At 46.5% G+C, this 25,203-nt stretch overlaps 1 protein-coding gene across 5 annotated transcripts in view; it reads left to right on the top strand.

The window, feature by feature from the left end:
• The window catches only part of BAIAP2 (BAR/IMD domain containing adaptor protein 2), a 491,109-nt gene that overhangs the window by 220,071 nt on the left and 245,835 nt on the right, over window positions 1-25,203 (top strand). For all 5 annotated transcript variants that reach the window (XM_086931035.1, XM_086931033.1, XM_086931032.1 and 2 more), the window contains 2 exons: window positions 24,069-24,130; window positions 24,925-24,996. In XM_086931035.1, the coding sequence (XP_086787161.1) occupies window positions 24,069-24,130; window positions 24,925-24,996 (134 nt within the window). The remainder of the gene's footprint in view (window positions 1-24,068; window positions 24,131-24,924; window positions 24,997-25,203) is intronic.

Genomic DNA, 25,203 nt, shown 5'->3' with positions numbered 1-25,203 from the left:
ATCTGGTGATCCCTGACCTCCCACAAGCTCCAAGACGACACCTGCAGCCTCAGCCTGAAGGGTCACCCCGACCGTGACTGGAGCTGGTAAGAAAACTCGACGCCAGAAGACACCCCTGCATCGACGCCCTGCGGCCTTGGGTGGCCCAACCGACTGTGTCCAGGCATCCCTCAAGAATCCAACTTATCTCTACAGCTGGTGTTAGCTGTCAGGAAGTCTCCCTGCCTGAGTCTGCAGTAACACTTTTCCAAACCAAAGGTCTCCATTGAGATTCACAGGGTCCCCGATGTCTCCTTGTCACCCTGCACCCCCTTGTCCGCTGGTGGTGCAGCTCCTGTGCTGATTGTTGGCCCCTGCAGTGCTGGTCTTGACCCAGGAGCTTTGCTCCCACACCCGAGTGGCCTGCTCGTAAGCAGTCCCTAAACGAAGGCCTCATTGACTAACATTGGGCCCCTGCACTCTGCACCCGGATGCCCCAGTGCAGCCGGTGGTGCAACTAGAGTGCCAAGGTAGACCTTTGGAAACCGTGGTCCTAACCCCCAAAACTCCCACTTGAAAGACATTTACTTACCTGTGTAACCGATAACCATTTTTCTCCCATAGGAACCCACGTTATGAGATTTTGGGCCAAACATATTTGAGTAGAACTGTTTTGTATGGGGGGAAACTTATAACTCAAGCCAAGAAAAGTCTTACTTACCTTGTATTGTGAGATCCTGCGGTATGATATCTAGGCATATCCTCCCCCAGTACTCTTTGTAATCTAAAAGTAACCAAGAAGTATTCTAAAAATAATTACTGTGTAATATAACCTGCTTTTTAAAACCATACCAACCAGTATCAATTGCAAATCCATTCCCAATTGCATTTCTGTGTAAAGGTTTACAATTGAAAGTCCATTTTACTTGCCTGTACCAAGTCCTGCTTGGTTGTGGAAATAAAATACAAGTATACCTTTTTTATACTTGCCCAGTTGGTCTGGATTTTGTCTCTGTGTGCAATCAGTCCTTGAGTGAGTGAATACAATAAATGCTTAACGCACCCTCTGGAAAAGCCTAAGTGCTCGCCCACACTACCACAAAGGCAGCTGTTAGTACTTTCCTAATCTAGCCTCTGCTATACCGCTGGAGATTCCCTGGACTCTGTGCACACTATAATTTACTTTGGTATAATATATACCGAGCCACGCTACAGTATAGGCAGGGCCGGTCCTAGGCATGGGCGGTATGGGCAGATGCCCAGGGCCTCTCGCTCAGAGGGCCCCGCCGCCGGCCCCGCAGAGTAGACCGCAGAGCAGGGGGCCCGATATGAAATGCGGGAAAAGCGCTGCGCGCACTCGCGCAGGCAGTAAGGCACTTAGAGGGGCCTCAAATCTTCCCTTTTGCCTGGGGCCTCAGAAAGCCTAGGACCGGCTCTGAGTATAGGATTAGTAGAAATTGGGAAGTGCAGTTTTCAAACCATCAGATGGCTGACTGACACAGCTAGGAACAATTTGTTCGTTTTAGGAATGTATGAAGGTGAGATTTCCTGTGCGTTCCCGGAGTGCAGAGAAACGATCATTCGAGTATCTGTTCTTTGAGATTTTTAATCTGTGGTCTTTTGAAAGAGCAAAAAAGGGGCAAAGGCATGCTGTCTTCTCTACTGGGAAAGCTGGGGTAAACCCGAAAACTAAGAAAGCTATGCAAAGACTTTTGGAGTCAGAACGAGGGACACATAAATGGATGTTGAGTCTTTTTTGTCATCAAATTCTGTAATTTCAGTTGAGCGCAGGTAGTGGGGTAGCAGGGGTACAACGAAAATGAGCCAACCTAACAGAAGTAGTAGGGTACGGCAAAATTCTGGGGTGCTATGGGTAGCACACACACGAGCCCTGGTGTCTGTCACTGCACATGTTGCACTATTGATGATGCTCCCCAAGGAAGACCACATCACCCTGTATTTGTCAAAGTCCAATATTTATAAATCTAATCCTGTGGCACTTGTATTTATTGTGAAAAGCTCGTGGATCCGGCTGGCACTCTTCTTGCAGACCTAGTCTCTGGCTCCATCTAGTTGGAAGTACTTTAATAAATACCTCCCATCGGTTTAACCAAACCACGAGCCTGGGCGAGTGCTAGGAACTGGTCCACGTCTAAGAGTTGCCTGCCAGCCGGTGTTTCTAGAGTCTGTCTCTGCAGAATGTGCTCTGTCGCATTAGGCCTACACTTGTACCCACACTTGAAGAATTAGTGTGGCTAATTTGACAGAAGTTTCTTGCACAGCTAGCATTGTATTTATTTACAATGCTCAAACTGGCAAGGTTCATACTCTACGTCAGAGCTCGTTCACAGCAGACAAAGTATGCGGCTGAACGGCCGCTGAGAGCAGACAAGGAATGTCAAACGCATGACATTGGTGGTGTGGTCTCTGTGGTCACAGGGGCTTGGTTTTACACAGTTCAGTGAGAGGCATGTCCCGAGGAGCCAAGTGTTAACTGGAGGGTACTAGACGAGGTGGTCTGAGCCATGCTTTCTGTCAGCAGAGATGAGTCCAGGGGGCTGTCTGCGTTGAATCTTGGGCATCTACATTAAACCATTTAAGTTCATCAGACAGCTGACTGCATCCTTCCTGCGTTAAAGATGGTGGGCTCTGGTAAATACAGATTTTTATGAATCCCTTTATTATTTCTTGTTTGAAATCCGTATTATCAGTGTCTGCTCCATCCCAGCCTTTCACGAGCGTAGGTTCCACTCCATCCATGGTTCCATTCTGTCTGAGAAGGATCACTCCGTGCCTCAGCACCACTCGTTTATCACTTACTGGGTGAGGTTGGGTGGTTATTGTATTTTAGATGACCGGTGTGGAGGAAAAAGGTGCAGTGAAGGGGAAGACTTGCGTGTGCACTTGGATAACTGCAAGTGTTTTTTTAGTCCTGAATTTCCTTAGTGATTTGTTTTTGCTTTTGTGCCTGACCTTCCGTCCCACCGAAATAAAAACCGCAGTATTCTACCTGGGTAGGTATCCCTTGTCTATATTGGTGTACTGTTAATAGTTTAAGTTGAATAATAAGTTAAATGCCCTTAGAGTTGATGGCTATACATAGGAACCCCCATTTGTCATTTTCCCTTTTATCCCTTCTCACCATCTGTTCAGTCTTGCAAGTATAGAGCAGTCTTGTTTGAAAACCACAAAACTGGAGGAAATCTTGCAGAGAAAGCTGCATTATCATGTGATCGTGAAATATCTCTGTGTCCAGTCTGTTGTTCCCATGTCCAATTTGGCAGGTGTTGTCACCACTGTTAAGTTCGGAGAATAACTCAATTTGCCCTCATCAAAGGAGACCAGTGCTTATTTTCCATCAAGCCCTATTAAATGTTCTGCGTTCCAGTATCCCTGGTTTCGGATAGTTTACGGTTGTTATAGTAACCGTTTAGTTTACACTTCAAAGGGCTTTGGACAACATGGAGTCATTTTGGTTCAAAGCAAGTGAATTGTAGTGACCTGCTAAGTAATCTAGAAGTAAGGCCTAAGCTTTAAAATTGCTGATCCCCATTAAGGTGAACAAAATAAACTTAACCAATTACTAGAGTGTATTTGCATTCCCTATTTGAATCTAACCGTTTTAAGCCCTCTAGTGGGAAACATCCAGATTATTGAGAATTTTTTTGTGTTAGCGTAGCAACAATAGCACAGTTCAGTTGTACTCTGTCACTGAGCATGGCCTCTCTAGTTTTTCAAAATGAGCAATGCTGTTGATTAAATGGGCAATCTGAGTAACCCTTTCAATAGTCCCTCAAATCACCGTACCTGCACCAGCTGCAGAATTTTTGACCATCTTAGTATATATCTCTGGGCAGAACAAGCTACATCATTTTTCATTTGTTTTTCGCTCCAGCCACATCAAAACCACTGGAGTGGCTTGATCTCAACCTCTTAACGCTGTAGTGGCATTCTTGTATGAGATTCTTATTGAGATCAAGGGAAACTACATCAGAAATCTGAGGAGTTAAGAATGCATTCTGGTAATCCCTTCCATTCTTCCTGCTCCCTCTCCTCAACCCTGTCCAAACACCTCTTGGTGATGGTCGTTCTGTCTATGCTCAGCACTTGAACCGAAGAGAAAGTTCCTCTTTCCAAAAAAGGATCTTGTTCCCTTTACTTTCAAGTTACAATTCACATACATATGCTACTTTAAATCTTTTATCCTCAAGACTCTATGATAAAAATGTTAAAACCAGGGTTACTTTGCAACACATTTTGCCAGCACTGTAGATTTTAATCTGAACTGGGGTTTTCAACTAGACATGTAATTCTATACTTCTATTTTGTATTTCCACCGAAAATTGCTTAGATGATTAGTGGAACAGGCATATTTCTAATTTACAGTGCTGCTCTTTGACCTCACATCTTTCAATGATGGTAATGTAAATCCAAGTATTCGCTTGCCTTGACTTCTGACTCATCTAACTAGACATGTCTGAAAAAGCGGCAGACTGCATTTACCATCCTGTAATTTGTTAAACTAGTCCGATGTGAATTGGACTTCAGAGATCTGTCATGTGGGGAGATCAATTGTTTGTCAGTTTTCAGTGCTCCATAGAAGTGTGTGTAGTGTGACTCTGCTCCAAAAGTACACTCAGGACTGCCGAGGCCGGGCTGCGGTCGAGAACGCCGGCCAAATCTCCTTTACACGATATGCAAAAATATATAGAATAGCAAACTATCCAGGTCCTTCCCCAAATTGAAGTTGTACCTCTTCGAATGTGATAAAACTGTCAGTCGGGTTTAAGTCTCAACATCAAGCATCCTCCCATTGGGCAACAGTTAATTCTGCGGAAGGGTTGTAGCCCCTAGCTCACCAAGGATCTTAAAAATGGGGAACATTTCAGTACCCGCCGCATCGCAGTCTCCCAAACTGCTCGTGTGCATGGTAATAAACAGGCAGTGCTTGGGCACTCCCCTGGCACTTATCAATAAAACGGAATGGCTCCTCCTCCCAGCCACCGTTCAATATACTTTTTCCCCAGTTGTCCTGTGTGCACCAGGAGGCTGGATGTTTGAGCTGTGTCGCAAAGTGGTACAAATCTTGGTCAGGGAGTCTTAATGAAATGAAATGAAAGGAAATGAAAATGTATAAAGGGCGGTGGTTACCCTGAGGCGTCCCAGCGCTACAGACAAATGCGAACTGATGAAAAAGGAAAGTTAATCAGGGTAGGAGAACAGAGTTTTTAACTGTTTGCGGAAACAAAGCAGATTAGATTCTGATTGCATGTTGAGGGGGAGGGAATTCGAGAGTTTGGAGGCATTATAAGAAAATGAGCGGCCTCCACTTCTGGATTTTTTAATCCTGGGGACTGTGACCAGCGAGGAGGAAGCTAATCTGAGGTGTTTTACAGGGTTGTGAGGGGTGATCAGAGAATGGTTTATGAATGGACCAGTTTACCAGTAGGCTTGGTGGGAAATACAAAGGGTCTTGAACTCGATTCTACGCCTTACTGGTAACCAGTGTAAGGTCCTCAGACCGGCCTTTATTGGGAGACGCCGGGGGATTTGGAGAAGAGTCCGGGCTGCAGCATTCTGCACCACCTGAAGAATGTTGAGAGTGAGTTGGGGGGCACCTAGGTACAGGGCGTTTCCGAAGTCCAATCCGGATAGGATTAGGCCTTGAACCATTATTTTCCTTGCTTCGAAGGGTAGTAAGGGGAGGATCTTCCGAATTAGCCTGAGAAGCCAGAAGCAGGTTGCTGAGAGTTTGGTGGCTTGGGCATTGAAGCTGAGGGTTTTATCGAGCCCTATACCAAGGCTCTTGATTTTTTCCTTGGGTGAGGGAGGCGCGCCCAGGGAGGGGGGTCAGAGTGATTTGAGAGCTAATGGGGAGGGATTGCCTAAAAACATTAGCTTGGTTGTATCACCGTTCAGTTTCAGGTATGATTGGGTCATTGTTACATTTCTCTTTTATATGTATTGCCCTTTCCTTAGACAATGTATGCCCCAAATATTCAACTGAATCTTGAAACTATTTACATTTTTTTTCTTTTAAAGTCAGTCCATGAACTTTCAGAATTTCACACACTTTTTCAAGATGTCCCGAATGTACCAGTTTGTTAGGAGAAAAAATCAATATATCATCCTGAAAACATTTCACATCTTCCTACCCCGTCAAACAAATGACACATAGATCTTTGAAAAACAGAGGCCGCGGATGCTAGTCCAAACTGCATTCTCTTAAATTGTAATATCCAAAAGGTGTTATAAATGCTGTCATATGACGAGATTCTTCAGATAACTCCACCTGATGATAGGCTGATCTTAGGTCTAAAGTGGAGAAAATCGTCGCCCCACCCAGCATGCTAACAACTTCATTTATATTGGGTAGAGGATAACAATCCACGAGAATATTAGCATTCAAAGCACGAAGGTCTACACATAACCTTAAAGAATTATCGGATTTTTGTGCTAAAACAGTCGGAGAAACCCACTCCGATGACTCCACCTCCTCAATCACTCCCTCCTGAAGCATGTCTTTCAACAATTTTCCCAGTTCTTCTCTTACATTTAACACCTTGGCTGCTAGGGGGTTTTCCCCTCCTGTGCTGCTTTCTAAGTTTTCCATTGTTCATGACAAGGTCAACTCGTCATAAGCACAGCTCAACTGTGCCTCATGACGAGCTGGCCTTGTCATGAGCATGGAAGAGGTTAAAGGAACATTCCTAAGTTTGTGTTTAACTGGAACAGCATTTTTTTTCAATTTGATCATATGACGGAAACCCTTAAGTCTTCCCAATGAATCTGAGAATACTTCAGGATATTTTTTTTTAATACCAACAAAATCAACTTCATCAAACTCATTCTCTTGTATCATCATGACAGGTTCTTTGTTGCGTGGATTGAGCATTATCCCTAATTTCCACTGATCACGCCATCCCAGCACATTCACTCCTTCCTTCACAACATATAGTTTAATAAAAGCCGTTCTTCCCTTGAATACAATATCTGAAGAAATGTACCCAATGAAATCTATTGTAGAACCATTGAAACATCGTGCTAAAATATCAGGAGGATTCAAATCATTCAAAGACAACCTATTTCCATACTTTTCATTAAAATACACCTCAGGTATAATGGTCCAGGGAGAAACAGTCTGCCATCAGATCCGGAGTTTCATTAGGAAAAGTCCATGAAAAAGCAGATTTCTTTCAGGAAAATCCTTAGTTTATTAAAGAGAGCACAGTACATCCATCCAGGTAGAAAAGCAGTTCTATGTGAGTAGCACAGATTCTAAAATGACATCACATAAACAGCATAGCAAGTGCGATCAATTGAAAGAATACAGATTCTAATATTAAAAGGGCAATACATATAAAAGAGAAATGTAACTCATTTTCCCTCTTAGAAAATTAAGAAAATTCATTTCTGTATTAGGAAACAATTTAAGAAACTAAATTTCTACATTTGGAAACACGTCTAACATTCCAAACATGACCATCTTATGGAACAATACTATTGCGATTAACTTTAACAATCTTCACTGGTTTACCAAATTTGTTGTTACCCTTAAGAATAAATCCCGTTTTTTTTATTCTAACAAACTCACCAAACTTAAATTCAGGTGTCCTGACTTTCATACGGATATCATATTACTCCTTACTTTTTTGTTGTTTTTCCTCAATTTTTCCAGCCAACACTTCATTGTCAACAACAGGAGAATGAGGCCCCACATTCTTCTTCAACCACCATGGACACAATTTAGAAATTGGATTTCGCCCTTTGAGTAAACAGAAAGGCGAGACCCCCGTTGTTGAATGAGGTGTTATGCGGTACATCCATAACCTTTCCCTCAATTTATCCTTCCACTCTGCTCCAAAACTTCGAGCCCACAAAATATCTTGCTTGAGTACCCTGTTAAACCTCTCAACTTGGCCATTACCTTGTGGTTCATAAAGAGGAGTAGTAACATGAGAAATATTATGACACTTTAAAAATTCTTCCATTTCATAAGATTTCAGTTGTACCCCATTATCAGATATAATCACTTCTGGTGTTCCTTCTCGAGCAAAAACTTCTTTTAGAAACAAAATAACACTACATGTATCAACACGTGGAACTAATTTTACTTCTGGCCATTTCGTATGATAATCTACCATAACAATGGCAAACCTACAATCATGTGGCAAGAAATTGAATGGACCAGCAATGTCCAACCCTACTTTTTGCCAAGGAAAACTAGGCCGTTTCACCGGAACTAGAGGAGCAGGAAAACACTTTAGAGATTTCTCACTATTTACACACTCAGCGCATTCCCTCACAACTTTATCCACAAACCTATCAATCCTTGGCCACCAAAAAGTAGATCTGCTAAGTCTCTTCATAGATGACATACCCAAATGTGTCTCATGACTCAGAGACAAAATTGTTTCACGTAAGGAACTTGGAGGAATACATTTGCCATCTCTATATACTATGCCACCTTCCACTACAATCTCATCAGAAATTTTCCAAAATTGAAGTAATTCCTCTGCAATTTCATTCTTTTGTGGCCAACCTTCTAAAGTAAATTTAATGATATCTTGTAACAACCCATCATCACTCATTCCTCTAATCCACAATTCCTCAGAAATAGACCCAAAATTCTCTGACAACACTTCTGTGATATTGGAAACAATTTCTTTAGGACACCGTTCCTCATGGGTCACACAAGGTAGTCTTGACAAACAGTCTGCGACAACATTATCCTTAGTTTATTAAAGAGAGCACAGTACATCCATCCAGGTAGAAAAGCAGTTCTATGTGAGTAGCTCAGATTCTAAAATGACATCACATAAACAGCATAGCATGTGCCATCAATTGAAAGAATACTGATTCTAATATTAAAAGGACAATACATATAAAAGAGAAATGTAACAATCATCCAGTTTGAAACTTCTTCCAAGCAGGTCCTACGGTTGTCTGGGTTTGTGTCAAGTTGGTTGAGGGAGACCACCAGCTGGGTGTCGCCGCGTATGTGATGATTTTAATACCGAATGAACGGACTACCTCAGTTAGTGGCCCCATGTAGACATGAATTAATGTGGGGCTCAAGGATGAGCCCTGGGGGACACCGCAAGGAAGAGATTTGCTTGGGGAGATGGAGGAACCCTCAAACACCTGAAAGGAACGGTCAGTAAGGAGCGATTCAAGCCAAGAAATGGCCGTGCCCGAAATCCCAATGTTAGTAAGCCGTGAGAGAAGTGTGATGTGGTTGACCGTGTCGAAAGCGGCACTGAGGTCCAGGAGGATTATGGCCGCTGATCCTCCCTGGTCCAAGATCTTTCGTGCCTCCTCCGTCACTGCCAACAGCGCAGTTTCTGTTCCATGCCTGGGACGAAAGCCGGTTTGGGAGGCATCGAGTAGATGGTTAGATTTAAAGAAATCTACCAGAGTGGGATTGGCAAATTTTTCCAGTACTTTGCTCATCCAAGGGAGCAGAGAGATGGGCCTGTAGTTTTTTAACTCTGACTGGTCGAGATTAGGTTTTTTTAAGAGGGCCCTAACCTTCGCGCGTTTCCAGGGTGGTGGAACAACGCCTGAGCCTAGGGAGGAATTCAATAGGTTGAGCACTGTGGGGAGAATGGTGTCGTTGACTATATTCAAAGAGCGTGGGGGAGCTGGGTCATTAGGAGAGCCTGATTTGTCCGGAGGTATTATAGAGTTTAATAGAATGGGGTTGAGTGGCGGGAAGGCTTGTAGGGTGACCGTAGGGTAGGTGTCAGAGGTCGGGGTAGTTTGAGAGCGGACGGTGAGGGGAGGGGGCAGGAAAGCAGAATAGATAATTTGAATTTTGTTCGAGAGGAACTCTGCTAAATCGTTACAGCGGGCTTGTGCATTGCCTGGGTCTAGGGGCTGCTCTGGGCACTTCAGCAGGGTTTTTGTGATCCTGTAGATTTCTTTTGGTTTAGCTGCCGCTGTATTGATTTTTTCTGCGAAAAAAATCGATTGGGCCGTTTTGATCTCCTTTTTGTATGCTCTGAGCATGAGTCTGTAGTTGTTTTTACTGACAAAGGAGAAGTCTAGTCTCCATTTCCTTTCAAGGCGGTTGCACTTGGTTTTTAATTCGTAGTGTGGGGTAGTACCAGGGGGCCGTCTTGGAACTCCGCTTAGGATCCATGCCACTTAGGGGGAGTACCAGGTCTAAGGAGTTGGAGATCCAACGGTTGAAGTCCTCATTAGCTGAGGTAGGGTCTGAATTGTCAGGAGGTCTGGTGTTTACCAGAGTCGACCGCCAGTCATCCAACGGCAATTTGGGCCAATTCCTAGGCTTAGAGCAATGAGCTTGTGAGGACGGAGGAGATTTAGAAACCGTCCAAGTGAAGGGAATCAAATAATGATCCGACCATGGGATTGGAGAGGGAGTATGGACAACCAGTTGCGGGCAATTACTAAAGATAAGATCGAGGAGGTGGCCTTTTAGGTGAGTTGGATTAGTTACTAACTGGGTCAACTGTAGGGCAGCTAGACTGGCCAGCAACTGACGAGCAGTAGGGTTGGTGGGATCGTCAATATGGATATTAAGATCACCCAAGAGGGTGAAGTTAGCTGGCGTGGTTTCTAGACAAGCTAGTATTGACGTAAGATTGGAGGTAAAGTCACCCATGAGTCCAGGAGGGCGATATACGAGGACTCCCGAGAAAGTGTTAGTAGGGGAGAATTCTATAACAAATGAGACGCTTTCACAGTCCGGAATAGGGTGACAAGAGCTACGGAACTGAAAAGTGTACCGAAAGATAATGGCTAGACCCCCTCCCTTCCCGGTTTTACGGTCAAGGCGAGTTATCTGGTACCCAGGAGGGATGGCCTGAACCAGATCGGGTTCGGAGTCATTGGTGAGCCAAGTTTCAGTCAGAAAAATAATGTCCGGGTCGTGGTCCTGAATGAGAAGATTGATTTCTAAAGAATGCTTTGCCATGGATCTACAGTTTAGAAGGTACATCTTGTATTTTATTGACGGGGTTTCATTAGGTGGCAGTCCCAAAAAGAAAAAACTGCACCCGGGGCAAGAGGACTGGGGGGAGGCTGGGTCCCACGAGTAATCACAGGGTTTAAGCTAGACAGCGTGGAGGGGCCTCCACGCTGTCTAGCTTAAGAACAGGTGGTCATACCCTACTGTACTTGCCTGCCCAGATCACAGAGGTCAAAAATTATTCTTTCTCCTTGAATTTAGATCTGGGGACTATGCACAGAGTATTCTGTAGATCTAGACAGTGGGGCAGGAGTTCCATCTTCGTAGGCGACAGGATGCAACTTATTTTGTCTAAGGCTACAAGAGTTTAACAGTCTGTTCTTAGTAGTTCAGTATTGCTTGACTTAAAATTGCACCAAGTTTTGTTGTTGGTCATGTATGAGGTTCCTTTTCAAAGAAATGACTGTCTTCAAAGAGAAGGAAGTGCCTAGCAGTAATTAAAGTAGATTCCAGAACTGAACTGTAGCAGTAGTGTTCTTGCTTTATTTGCTACGCTAATAGAAGTGTTTGATGGTGTCAGTGGAGAAACTGAAAAGTTGCATCTCCAAATTGTGATGGCTTATTTGAATTGTGTGCTAAGTTTGTATTGGGGTAGCAGATTGTGTGCCATGCCAGTGTTTTGTGTCAGGGAATTTAACATGGTTTGTGGGCAGAGTATGATAATGGTACATTGGGGTGTCTTAGCAGGAGTTAAATCTGTTGTATGTGATGCTGTTAGTCTATGGAGCAATCTGCCAGAGATGTGCAAATTCTAAAAAACAAAACTAGACCTTTTGCTGAAGGGTGAAAGTCTTCTATTTTGTTGTACAACCCCCGCAGTTTGTATGGACCCTGCTCAGTGCTGGAACATATTTGAGGGGTTTAGTACTCTTTTTAATGGTCATTGAAATGGTATATATTTATTTTATTTATTTATAAAATTAATAAAGCGCTCTGTCACCAATTGGTATCTTGGTGCCAGCCTCTGAAATGGTTAAAAACACAAGAGCTTGGGGGTGGAAGGGGTGGAGACCACAGACAGAAAAAAATAATAATAATTAATCATATGATTGATAACAGAGCGTTGACTCAGGATTACTTGGGAAAGAGCCAAAACTTGGTCGTACTAACCATAAAGGTCCAGTCACCATGCCTGGATTTCCTAAACGTACTCACACACAACAGATTAGCTGACAAAGAATGAAGAGGTCTACTAGGAGGGTATCTCTGCAGCCTCTTTCGCAACGGAGCTGGGCCTAGCCCCTGAAAAGCTTTGAAAATGATACTTAGCGATTTGAACGGAATTCTTTGCTTTATTGGTAGCCAATGGAAATCCTTTAATGCCAAAGAGGCAGCGGCTCTCCTAGATCTGTTCAAGGCAAGTTTGACAACTGTGATCTGGATTCTTGACAGACGATGTAATAGATATTCCGGTGCACCCAACAAGAGAGCATTACAGTAGTCCAGATGACTAAGAATAACACCATTTGGGTGGCGTGGCCTGGCGGCGACTAAGATGGCCGCGTAGTCTCGAGGCTCGTCAGAGGGTCGGCGAAAAAACCCCTAAATCCGGCCATCATTCTGCCACCACTCTGCCTTCTGTCACGGATCCTGAGAGTGGGAGGGGTCCGGCGCCGGGAGAGACTGCTCCAATCCCTCTCTGCCCCCGTACAGGGTAGCAGTGCGGCCCGACGGCAGCGGCCTAGCCAGGGCCTGACTCTGGCCTGTGGCGAAAGTACAGCCCCGGCCTCGCGTGCATACGAGGCCCGATTTCAGTAAGGGCGTGTCGGGGATGCGCAGAAGGCACAGGCGGCCGCCCGCGAGAGACAGAGAGCGGGCCCCCTCCCATCCTGGATCAGAATCCCCCTCCCCCCCTCCTCCTGGATAGGACACCACCCGCCCCTCCCCCCACCTCCGCTGAGGTCCTGGAGGATCGCTGGTCATCGAGGAATACTCGACTGGGTGTGGTACAGAGGGAGGACGGCTGGAGGCACAGGTGAGGAGCTGCTTGGATCCTGGCCACCGGTTGGCGGACTCAGGGACAGGGTTGGACGCTGACCCAACCAACAGAAGGCTGAGACAGAGCGCGCTGCTTGGTCTGGGTTGTGCCCACTGGTGTGCAGACGGCCTGTAGGGAGGCTCCAGTGACGCTGCAGATCGGCGGTGGAGGCTGGGAATGATGGCGCCCGGAGCGCGTGGCCGGATTACTGGCGGTGAGACTGAGCTCTGGCAAACTGGGTGGCTCCACTGGCGCCTCGGAACTCCCCTCCAAGACTGTTGTCAAACCCAAAAACCCCACTGTCACTCAGGTCAACATCATTGACAAGTACACGGCCCCGACGGGTGGAGGAGGCGATGCCCACGCAGGAAATGTGGAGGAGGGGTCTGAGCCGTCGCTGGCTGCCATTATGCAAGCCATATAGTCACTGGGCCGACACTGGAGACAAAGATCGATAAGGTGGCCATCGAGTTGGCGTTACAGCGTACGGACCTCAATAAAACTTCTGAGAAAGCCACTCAGAATGCTACAGACATTGGCGAACTTCGGCGCACCACCAAACAGCTACAGCAGCAGGTCCAGCATCTGACCCACCAGCAAAAACTGAACACAGCACGGCTGGAGGACCAGGAAGGAAGGGACCGAAGAAACAACATATGGGTGGTAGGTGTACCGGAGAAAATGGAGGAGCCAAGAATGGATCTGTTCTTGGAGGACCCCATTTTGAAACACCTTCAGCCCAAGAGACTTTCCAAGTTATTTATCATCGAACGTGCGCATCGGGCTCCGGTCCCTCTGCCTCGCCCGGGGGCCCCTCCAAGGACTATCATCGCCCGGATTCTCAATTTCCGAGACCGGGACGCTATTTTTTGAGGCGGCAAGTCAACATTGGTGACCTCCGGATAGAAAATGCGGTCATAAGGTTCTTTCCTGACTTCACGTACAAGGTCCATCTGGAGCGCCGCTCGTTTGACTGAGTCAAAAAGGAACTGGGCCTCAAGTACATAATGTTCTTTCCGGCACGCCTCAAGATCTTGGCTGAGGGCAAATCCTTCTTCTTTACATCCCCAGAGGAGGCTATGGCGTGGATTGAAGAAACGCAGCGGCCTTCGCATGGCTCACGCCAGAAGGGAGGATGGCGGAATGCAGAGGCCCAGTCCCCAGCATCTTTGCTGATCTCCGTGGGAGGTGAATCTTGGAGGCAGGGCGCTCCTCGGACGCCGGACAGAGATGGGATACGCAGCTTGTCTGCCTCGCCGGACTTGGGCTGATTCGGATGGGAGAGGCCTGGTGCAAGAATATGATTAGGCAACGTGCCCTCCTGGCGGACTCCCATGTGGGTCTGATTGCTGCTTTGTGATGGGAATTTGATGGCCTGACGCGAACGAGAACTGAGGGGGCGGGCATCTTGCCCCTGGCGGACATGTGGTAAAGTACTGTGGGTAAGGGGGGGGGGGCATGATGGAGGGTGGGAAGATGTATGTGGTGCTAGGTTTTCCACCAGACACTTGGACATGGAGGGGTGGTTTGAGCTTGTGGAATGGGGTCTGGCAGCACCCTCGGGCTGGCCTTTTGGTTGCCACTTTTACCCCTTAGTTTTTCGTTGATTGGGCGGCAGGCGCTCTGCTTGTTGGGGTATGCTGGGCCCGTTTGGCCTGCAAAGCAGGGTAGCAGGGTGGGGGGGGGGGGGGGATCCGGGGGTTGGGGAGGGAAGAATGCACGTTTGTTGATGATTTCAATGTTGGTTTTTTACCAAGTTTCATTGGCTCCAGAGGCCCGGTTGGTGGGCAGGTGGGTGGTGGGAGGTAGCAGAGTTCTGCATATCCCTTTACAGTTTGCACTGATCTACATTTATGATACACCTGGCGAAGGCACAGACAGTCAAGGTACTATCCAGGAATGTTAACGGCTTGCGGGACAAGATTAAACGCACCATGGTCCTTAAATATTTGCATAGGCACGGCCCGATATAGTTTTGATTCAAGAAACACATTTGGTAAGGAATCACTATAAGGCCCTCAATAGATTTGGTTACACACTTAGGGCGCACGCGGGTTTTACTACTGGCTCCAGGGGCGCCGGGATCCTGATTAAAAAGTTCCTCCCGCTGGTAATCGGCCAACAGTGGTTAGATCCCCAGGGGAGGAATGCAACTATCACGGGACAGTGGGAGGGTTTAACCCTAAATATTTGCTCACTTTACGTCCCTCCGAGTTTGCAAGGCACAATCCTCCCTGACATAGGGAAACTGCTACTAGACATGCCGACTGGGGTCCTACTCCTAGGGGGCGACATGAATGATGTTATGGCAGGGGACATTGATAGGTCACCGGGCCCATCCCCCAGAGGGAGGGTGAGCCACCTCCGGGATTTCGGGCAGGCACTGGGCTTGGTTGACCTCTGGAGGGCCCATAACCCCCACACCCGGCAATACATACATATATCTGCTGCACATTGGTCGGGGTCCATAGTGGGTGTCATAAGGCGAGGGGCATCTCGGACCATTCTCCAGTGGAGGTGCAGCTGCGGGGCCCTGGGAAGGACTGCAGTGCACCCCCTAGGCTGGACACTTTCCTGTTTAAAGACCACGAGTTTCAGACACAGTTTAGGGAGCGTGTAGACCAATACTTTATGGATAACGTCGGCTCAATTCGGTCGCACAGCATAGTATGGGACTGTAGCCAGGGGATTTGTGCAAGCGGAGGTGGGTAAACGGAGGAAGGAGAAAAGTGCCCAGATAGGCTTGAATTGGAGTTTCAGGAATTAGAGAAAGAAAGAGAGGAGGCGCAAGAGCAACAGCAGGATAGGCGACATAAACTCCGCCTCCTGGAGAAAGAAATGTGTGATGTGCTCTGTGATCAGGCGAGATCGCGAGCACTAGCTACCCAGCGACGTGTGTATGATCTAGGGGACAAGGCCAACAAGATGATAGCCTGGCTGGAAAGGAGGGATAGGGCTTGTAACTAGGTGCCTGGGATTCGGACACAGTCGGGGGCGGTGCGGACCACGGGTGTGTACATAGCGGAAGAGTTCGCTTGTTATTACGAAATGGTCTATCGGTCCAAATTTAAGGGAATGTGAGAGAGAATGCTAGGACTTCTTGGCCCAGATAGGGACATTCTGGACGCCGACATTACAATGTCGGAGATAGAACACGCCATGGGTGACTTGCAGGCGGGGAAGGAGCCGGGACCCAACGGCTTCCAGGCGGAGGCGTTTAGGTGTGTCTCCAGTAGAATCGCACCCCATATGCTGGAAATGTACAAGGAGGCTCAACAGTTGGGACGGCTCGGGATAGAGCTTAGATCAGCTGCGATTGTGGTGATTCATAAATCACTTACAGGCCAATATCACTCCTAAACTTCAAAACAAAAGTTCTGGGCAAGATTTTGGGCACCAGACTGGGAGTGTTGGTACCAAGATGGGGTTTGGATACAAATTTTGAGCATGGGTGAAACTGCTGTACTCCGACCCACTGGCGAGAGTTAGGGTTAACGGTGTATTGTCTAAGTAGTTTCAACTAGGGCGTGGCATGAGGCAGGGCTGCCCCACACGTGAGTGCGGAGGATTGGTGTGGAAAGGGGTCTTTCGCTACCTGGGGATCTGGATAGCGAAGACTGAGTCAGAATACATGAGTTTGAATGTCTAGGCTCAGCTGGAGCACCCATGCGGCGACGTCGAGCACTGGAGGACTCTTCCTCTGTCCCTAATGGGGCGAGCGGTCCTATTTTAAATGATGGCCCTCCCCCGCCTGCTCTATGTGCTACAGAGCGCACCGTTAATCGTGCCGGAGCAGTTCTTCCGAACAATTGAATCGGAGCCGCGCTCTTTGTTATGGAGTGGGGTTGCCCGAGGGTCGCTCTTAAGAAATTACAGAGGGGAATGTACGAAGGCGGGCTCGCAGTCCCAGATATCCGGTTGTATTACTGGGCGACCCAGCTGATCAACGTTAATGGCTGGGTGTTTGCTCCTTTGGAGGAGCCGGCGTACCGGGTGGACCGTATGGTCTTCGGGCTGGCACCTATCTGGCCACCCTTTACAATAGAGGCAGATGCAATAGGTCTCTCCAGCCTCAAACTGCTGCAGTGGTAGGGGTTTGGAAACGTGCAACTAAGTTGTTGGGATGGGGGGCAAAACTCACAGCTCAGACCCCATTGTGGGCTGGGAACTTTCTTCCGGCGGTGGCAAAGTTAAAAGACCTCCACGCATGGAGCCTTATAGGCATTGATAGACTAGGGGACCTCTGGAGAAGGGGGGACGTGGTGGACTTCTCGTCCTTACAGGCGGAATTCCAAATGAGAAGCGGGGAGTTCCTACACTATCAGCAGCTTAGACACGCCATTCATGAACATCTGTTGGCCGGGGAACAACTCCCGGAGTATGCCCCACTGGAGGACAGACTGTTAATGGACCCAATGGTAGACCAGGCAATCTCCCTGACGTACAAAAAACTTATTAACAGCCTGACTGATCCCCTGTGTCCCCTGAGGGAGAAATGGGAATCGGACGTAGGGTTATTGGATGACGACGACTGAAGGGAGGCACTGCAAGGCCCGCGAGAGGAGGCAATTTGAGCTAGGTTTCGGCTTATCCAGCTCCGTATTTTACATCGCTCATACACCCCACGCACGACACAGTATAGAATAGGCTATGTGGACTCGAAGTTCTGCCTGAGGGGTTGTGGAGAGGGTACGTTTTTACATATATTGTGGGATTGTACCAAGATCAGGGCCTATTGGTCTAGATTATCTGATATCATGGCAGAGGTAGTGGGGTCGGAGGTCCCCCTGCAAGCTCAATGGCACATCTTAGGGGTTACGAGCGATATCTCATGGCCGAAAGGAGACCAGATCCGGTTAGCACTAGCTGGCATAGTTGCCAAACGGAACATAGTGAGATTATGGGGGATTGAGGTGGTGCCAACAGTGGAGGACTGGGAGAGGGACCTGGACTGGTAAAAAAAAAAAAAAAAGAAAGTAAAAAAAAAAAAGAAAGAATAACACCATTCGCTACCAATTCTCAATATACAAACTCTTGGAACGACGAGCATGGCTTAAGCTGCTTTAAACATGTATTTGCAGTGGGTGGTTGATCGCATACAAAACAAAGGGACTTGCGGGTAAGTTTGAAAGTGAATTATAGGACAGACTTCCATGAACAGTCAATGGCCAATTTGGCAAGGGTTTGTTGCAGCAGAGCTAGATAGGGTCCTGATGGTTGGGGGAGGGGAGTGATGGAGATTGGAAGGTCTGAAGTCCACCTCTTTGATCTTTGGGTGCACAGCTGCCATCCCTCAGAGTAATGTTGAGACAGGTGATGTCTTAGTTTGTAGTGGACTACCCAATGGATAACAGCTACTACCTTCCAATTTTTTTTATTTCTTGTAGCGCCCTATGAAACCAGGTTTGTGTGTTAATTTTGCTGCAATACAGTAAAACAGCTTTTTCAGGAGTATATACTTTGTTAGTAGCTCATCTTTAGAGAACCAAGATGGGTGTGTACTAGAACCGTTATTTCATTTGACACTGTAGAGTGTCTCAATAGTTTTTGACTGAGATACAGAGTGTACTGTGAAGTCTGTTACTTGTAGTTACCTTGGTAGTCGTTACAAATGCCCTCTTCCATGATTGGAGGACAACACTATGAGTAACGTGTGCAAATGCTGGGAATTAGGAGCGTGCGGCTTGCCCTTATCTGCATCACTAACACTGGACTTTTCATCCTGGGTGTTCACCCGTGGTGAGTCAACTTCCTCGATACGCCAGCAGGCTGTGTCCAGTATCTGTCCTCCTCTGCCCGTGATGAGAACTCTTAATTCAGGTAGGAGTTTGCAGAATATCTGCAGAAGACTCTGTGTTCTGTGATGTGCTACAAACCTGCATTGGACTGTCGCGGTTTCTCTTCTATCAAAATTTGGAAACCTTGGATCTTTCTAAAGTTCTACCTCACATGGTTACCCGCCTTTCCTGTATACTGTGATCCAAACTGTGAATCTTGAGAAGGTCAACAAATAGAAGAATAACCTGCTAGAGGCATGAACCGCATGGATAAGTTTAACACCCAAGTACAACAATCTGCAACTGAAAGGTGTCCTGCCTCTTTGTGACAAAAGGCCTGCCACTACGCCGCAACACATGTTGTAGGGTTTTTTAGTAAGGTTTGATCCATTTGAGCTAGCAACATATTCTTTAAAATCTGCATATTTTGCAGAAGATTATGGATTTGTCGCGCTTGCAACATAATCCATCATTATGTAGAAAACTAAGTGGCTGATGAATCATATAATTGAATTGGCCCTGCTGTCAGTGTAGAGTGTTCCTTTCCTGCAGCTCTTTGGGACCTATCGATGGCACTGAAAGTACATAGGATAAAATTGACCTATATGCTGGCAAAGGTCCATTGGATCTAATTGGGCCATTACTTTCGGTGTACAACAATTCAGTTCACTCACATTGATTATAGTAGTCCCGAATACCCCTTTGGTTCACTTAAATCCATGCATTTTTATGCTGTTGTGCCAAAGCTGTTTGGCATTATATTTCATAGTAATGGCTAAAACGCTCAGTTTTTTTATTTTTAGTATTTTGCTTGAGTTGTAAACCTAAAGGGATTTATTTTATAAACTGGGGGTGAGATTAATCAAAAAAAATGTAATTCAACTTACCAGCTTGCTGCATCCAGCTTGCCACCCCTCCTGGTCGCATCCCTCCTCCTCCTGCCTGCAGGAACAGGAAGCAGCCTGAAAGCACCCAGGCTCCCCTGAGCCAATCACAACACTGCAATGCACCGTTGTGATTGGGGAATGAGTGTATGGGCATGTTCTCCACCCAGTCTGTAATGCGCCCTGGGTGGAGAAGAGGGAAAGTGCGCATGACTGTTATGCCCGGCCCAAGAGGGCAAGCCAACCAGTCATGTGCACTTAGGAGTTGGGGCAAACCACTCCTCGCCGCTCTGTCAGCCCCGCCCTCCCTCACTAAGCTGTCACGGTCCAAAAAGGAAAGCATTTAATGGGAACTGAGTTATCATTTTATTTTTTCTTATACTGCTGAAAAAAAGCAGTGGAGCGATGCTCCTCTGCCTTAGTGGAGAAGCTGCCACTGGGAATAGTATGTTTGAGGGTCAGAATTGCACTCTGCCGGCATGTCCATCACTTGACGTCTCTGTATTCATCAGGATGTTCCCAACCATGCCTTAATTTAGGAAAGAGCTGAAGAGGCAGCACTTTGTAGAACACTACATTATGATGAAGTAACAGCCCACCTTCTCTTTCAAAACTCAGCAATCTCTCTAAATTGGTCATTGATTGTATCTTTGAACCTTAAAAGGGCTCCGCTGCCCTTTGGTGACGTTCACACTATAGCAATACAAAAAGATGATGGACGGAATGCGGAACATTGTCAAACATTCATCCCCAGTCACAGATCTGGGTTAAATCATCCTTTTTTTGCTCACCATGCCGCCCAGGTTTGGACCCATTCAGAAAAGGGGGTGGTGATGAACAGAGTGTCTGAATTAAGCAGACCACTCTTACCCAGTCCAAAGATCAGGGCTTGATCCATCACCGTTATTTATCTCACTGCCCCATCCCAGCTCAGAACCTGGCTATATGCAAATCAGTCTGTCCCTGGCCCAGTGCATCATGGGAACAGGGCAGACTAAACTACCAAGCCAATTCTTCACCAGAAAGGAGACAAGCTACCGGGGACCGGTTTCTGGCATTTCAGCCGTCTTCGGCCCGGCTTGCTTGAATCCTGATGGAGCAGTGAGAAAGGGACTCATGTCTGAGTATACCCTGCCACACCTATAGTGGCCAAAAACGATTCAGAAAAGGGGGTGGTGATGAACAGAGTGTCTGAATTAAGCAGACCACTCTTACCCAGTCCAAAGATCAGGGTTTGATCCATCACCGTTATTTATCTCACTGCCCCATCCCAGTCTGTCCCTGGCCCAGTGCATCATGGGAACAGGGCAGACTAAACTACCAAGCCAATTCTTCACCAGAAAGGAGACAAGCTACCGGGGACCGGTTTCTGGCAATTTTGTCCACCATAAGCGTGGAAGGGTATGCTCAGATGTGAGTCCCTAGCTCATTGCACCATCAGGATTCAAGCAAGCCGGGCCGAAGACGGCTGAAATGCCAGAAACCGGTCCCCGGTAGCTTGTTTCCTTCCCAGTATAAGAATTGGCTTGGTAGTTTGGTCTGCCCTGTTCCCATGATGCACTGGGCCAGGGTCAGACTAATTTGCATATAGCCAAGTTCTGAGCTGGGATGGTGCAGTGAGCTAAAAAACGGTGATGGATCAAGCCCTGATCTTTGGACTGGGTAAGAGTGGTCTGCTTAATTCAGACACTCTGTTCATCACCACCCCCTTTTCTGAATCAGGTTTGGACCCAGCCAGATGCAAATCAGTATCGATCCTGCTTCCCATAGGAACAGTCCAGTCCAAACTGCCAGGTCCGGTCTCCAAGGAATGGAAAACAAGCATCCTAGGACTGGTTTCGGGGTATCACCCCTCATCATCCAGAATAGCTTGAATCCAGTGGCATGGCGAGGATTTGGGCCCAAGTCTGGGCGTCCCCATCCCATGTAGGGTTACCGTTGCAAAAAGAGCAATTGATGGACAAATAGTTGTTCAGCATACCGTCTATCAATTGTTCTTTTTGGGTGCTAGATTTCTAGGTTTCCTAAATGATGTTGCATGCACAGCACCGTATCTCTCCTTCCTAGAGCCATGCTTCCTGGACTGCTTTACACCGCACGCTGCTTGTGCCTAAATCTTATGACATAATTCTGTATCTCAGTCTGCATGGGTTAATGTGTAGAAGATGTGGTTAAGTGTTTTATCCTGTACCAACATACGAGTTATTGCTGTTTAGGGTTGGTATTGACGGCAAAATAGGGAGTAAAAACATTGAAAAAAGTTTGTTCTGTCTCTAACATGTCTAAAATTGTTCATCTCGTAAACCTATATGTTTACATTGTATCCTATAGGTGAATTTAGCCGTTTAATCAAGTGCCTATTAGTACAGTTATCTGTCCAAATCCTAGCAACTGAATCTGTGGCCCTGCAAGCCAACTCTTTTTGTTTCAACTGTACCTGTGGTGCTTTTTGATCCAATGCTCAATGTGTACGTTCAGGATTTAGGGTCTTGTGAGCCTAGGCTGCAGGGGGAATGTTCTGTCCACTGCACTACTTCTAGCTCATCTAATAAAGTATGTTAATGGGGACCTGGATAATGCTTTAGGAGTGTGCTGATTGTTAGTGTGGCTGCAGCAAGGATTAGATGTGTGCTGCATGCCCAGACCAGAGTCCTGTGCCACTAGAACCAAGCTATACCTGACCGATGAGCCCTAAAAAGGTTGAACCTGGTCTTGGGTTGTTTGTGTACTGCTTCAGGATGGACCTGGCTTGTCAGTTTCTGTACGATTGTTCCTGTCAAGGCTGATTTGCACATGGCGGGGTGCAAACTGAGGTGGAATGGTGTGTAAAAGAACAATGTATTGGGATGCGGCCTAAAGTTATTTCCAGTGGTTTAGATTATTTCAAGCATTCCATTTTCTTTCTTTGTACACTTCAGTGTGACCCCCCTGAGTTGAGTATATCCAGATAGATCCTGCATTCACTGCGTCAGTGGAACCAAGCTATACCTGACTGATGAGCCCTAATAAAGGGGAATCTGGTCTTGGATGCTAGTGTTCTGGTTCAGGGAGGACCCAGCCTGACGGTTCGGGATGGGTTTTTTGCTATGTAACCGGGTCATGGCTGATTTGCTTATGGCTGGGTCAAAACTGAGGGAGCATGGTGTGCAAAGTAATGATGCAGTCCCGAAAAACTACCAGTGGCTTAGATTCATTTAGGCATTCGATCTATCACTTCTTTTTTTTGTATACTTCTGAATTAACTGATGCACAAGTTCTGACCTGAAATGTCTGACCAAATGCTCTGTAGAAAAGTGTTTTGCCAGCCATTATAACTGGGAACAAAACCGAGTATTTTAGTAGCCCGGTTTCTGTTCCTTTGTTTCATGTACTTGCAGGACATTGATTGTCCTGCAAGAGCTAACTGTGCTACAAAATCGATTTTTATGAAGATTAGTGTTTACAGAGGCTTGAGGTGTAGAGGCGGACAGGACAGAGATGCAGACAGTTGTCTCTAGTTTGAATCTTCCTGTTGTAAGTGTGGGGACCAGTTAAAACATTCGCTTCCACAATCTCGTCTCTTCCAGATTTACTTTTATGCCTCAAACTATGTCAAGGCTGCAGTAAAGCACTATTTCTAGACCCTGTGTTTCTGCATCTGTTCCTTAATGATGCACAAACCTGCCTAAAACTATGAATACCAGCCATGCCTCTCCCTGAGCTCACAACATGGCCAAGTATCCGTTTGTTCCTAAATCTAAACTTAAGCACCCTACACGATGTGGCCCTTCGAAAACCATTTTTTTTTAACACTTGAATGGCCAGCTATGGTCAGGCATAGAAAACAGTTGTGCTTGCCTTTCAGGCCCAGTACAATGCATCTCAACCTGAAATGTTTCGAATGTTGGCTGTATTTCATCCACTGTCCCTATGCGTTTTGACCTTGGCTTTGTTGATGTCTTCCAAGACTTGTAACGCTACTTCACCCATAACACAAACTGCTCGCTTGTCCAACTTGCAGCAGTTAGGAGTGTAGGTTTCTGCTTGGAGCCGTCTCGCGTGTGTGTATGTATGCGAATGCGTGTGTGTGTTGGCGCATGTATGTATATATGTGTTTATGTTTGTGTGTGTGTGTGTATGTATGTATATATATATATTTCTTTTCACGCCCTACACAGAGGGTTTAGCATGTAGGTACACACAGCTCCAAGGTCCACCTCTTCATGTAGCAGCTTTTTTGCAGTTAGCACATCTCAATTTGTATATTGAAACTCTGCAGTATGCCAAGAATTTTCCCACCTCTCCCTGTTGCCTAATTACATTTGAGAAGACCCCATTAACTAAAAAGTGAGGTTCCTTGCACTTCTGGTCTAACCCAACCCATCTCTGCCGGGTGCTTGGACGATCTCATGCGTACCAGCGCTGCTCCAGCCTGCCCGTCTATTCACCTTCTTTGCTTTCTCTCTCTTCTCCAGGGGATGTTCTCTTCCAGATGGCTGAAGTTCACCGGCAGATACAGAACCAGTTAGAAGAAATGGTGAGTGACTCCTGATAGACATCTTCCTAACTGAAGGGTGGTTTCTGCTTTCGGGGACTATCGCGTATTGTTGTGCCTCTTTTGTTCTGTTGTTGGGACAAGATTGTGCGCATCCAGATCAGCTTGATAGTAGTGCAAGTGATTCTTTAAGCGACAGTTTGCCTTGGCGAGGTAAGTGTGTTCTACCAGTACGGACTGATTGAATGACGGTTGTATGTACATGAGGACATGGGTGGCGTGGCTTACGAGGCATTACGGTATGGCTGCTGGAGCTGTGATAAAGTAGTCGGCTCATGTGCAGAAAGTGACTTCAAAGCTGTTATTTCCTCTGCTATGTCTGGCTTATGATCAGGATATTCTCCTCTTGATAGTTACTGTTCTCAAAACACATTAAGAATGCTAATATCAACTTTTTTATGTAGATTGCAGCTTTTTAAATGAATCTGTTCTTTCTCATTCATGCGCCCCCACCTTTCCACCCTGTATTATCTGCCAGTTTGTGACCAGATGGCCCCGTGATATATCTAATCCGCATGGCCCCTTCTAGCTTCTCTGGTGCGCGATCCCTCCTTTTAGGATTGTCTCGTAGCCCTGCTGACCTTCCTGTCCATATGCAGCACGCCGAGTGCTTGACACGTCCCGACTGCCATCATCCGCATTCATTTCCTTTTCTGCGTCCGTTTGGTGCCTCCGGTGCTCCCTGGACGATCAGCCTCGCCATGTTTGGCACCTGTTATTGTTCCTGCACGAAGAGACCTGGCTGCAACCACTAACCTTCTGTTTTTACCTTCCAGTTGAAATCGTTCCACAACGAACTCCTCACGCAGCTCGAGCAAAAGGTGGAGCTGGATGCCCGATATCTGAATGTAAGTCTGCAGCAGTCTTTGGGTCTACGGCAGAATGCGAACCGTTAACACGCCTGTGGCTTCAGCATAGGCTCTTTCTAGTTCAATATTATATATAGTATTACTGCTCAGCTGAAGTGCTAGACTTTTAAATTATCATGAGTGCATTTCTTCGCAGGAGTAGTTCTTTTTATTGGGATAGTGCCGATACTTTTCTGAGAGGAGTAG

The sequence above is a fragment of the Lissotriton vulgaris genome, chromosome 7, assembly GCF_964263255.1.
Source record: "Lissotriton vulgaris chromosome 7, aLisVul1.2, whole genome shotgun sequence".
Taxonomy (NCBI): domain Eukaryota; kingdom Metazoa; phylum Chordata; class Amphibia; order Caudata; family Salamandridae; genus Lissotriton; species Lissotriton vulgaris.
This window is presented reverse-complemented; position numbering and strand designations above follow the sequence as displayed.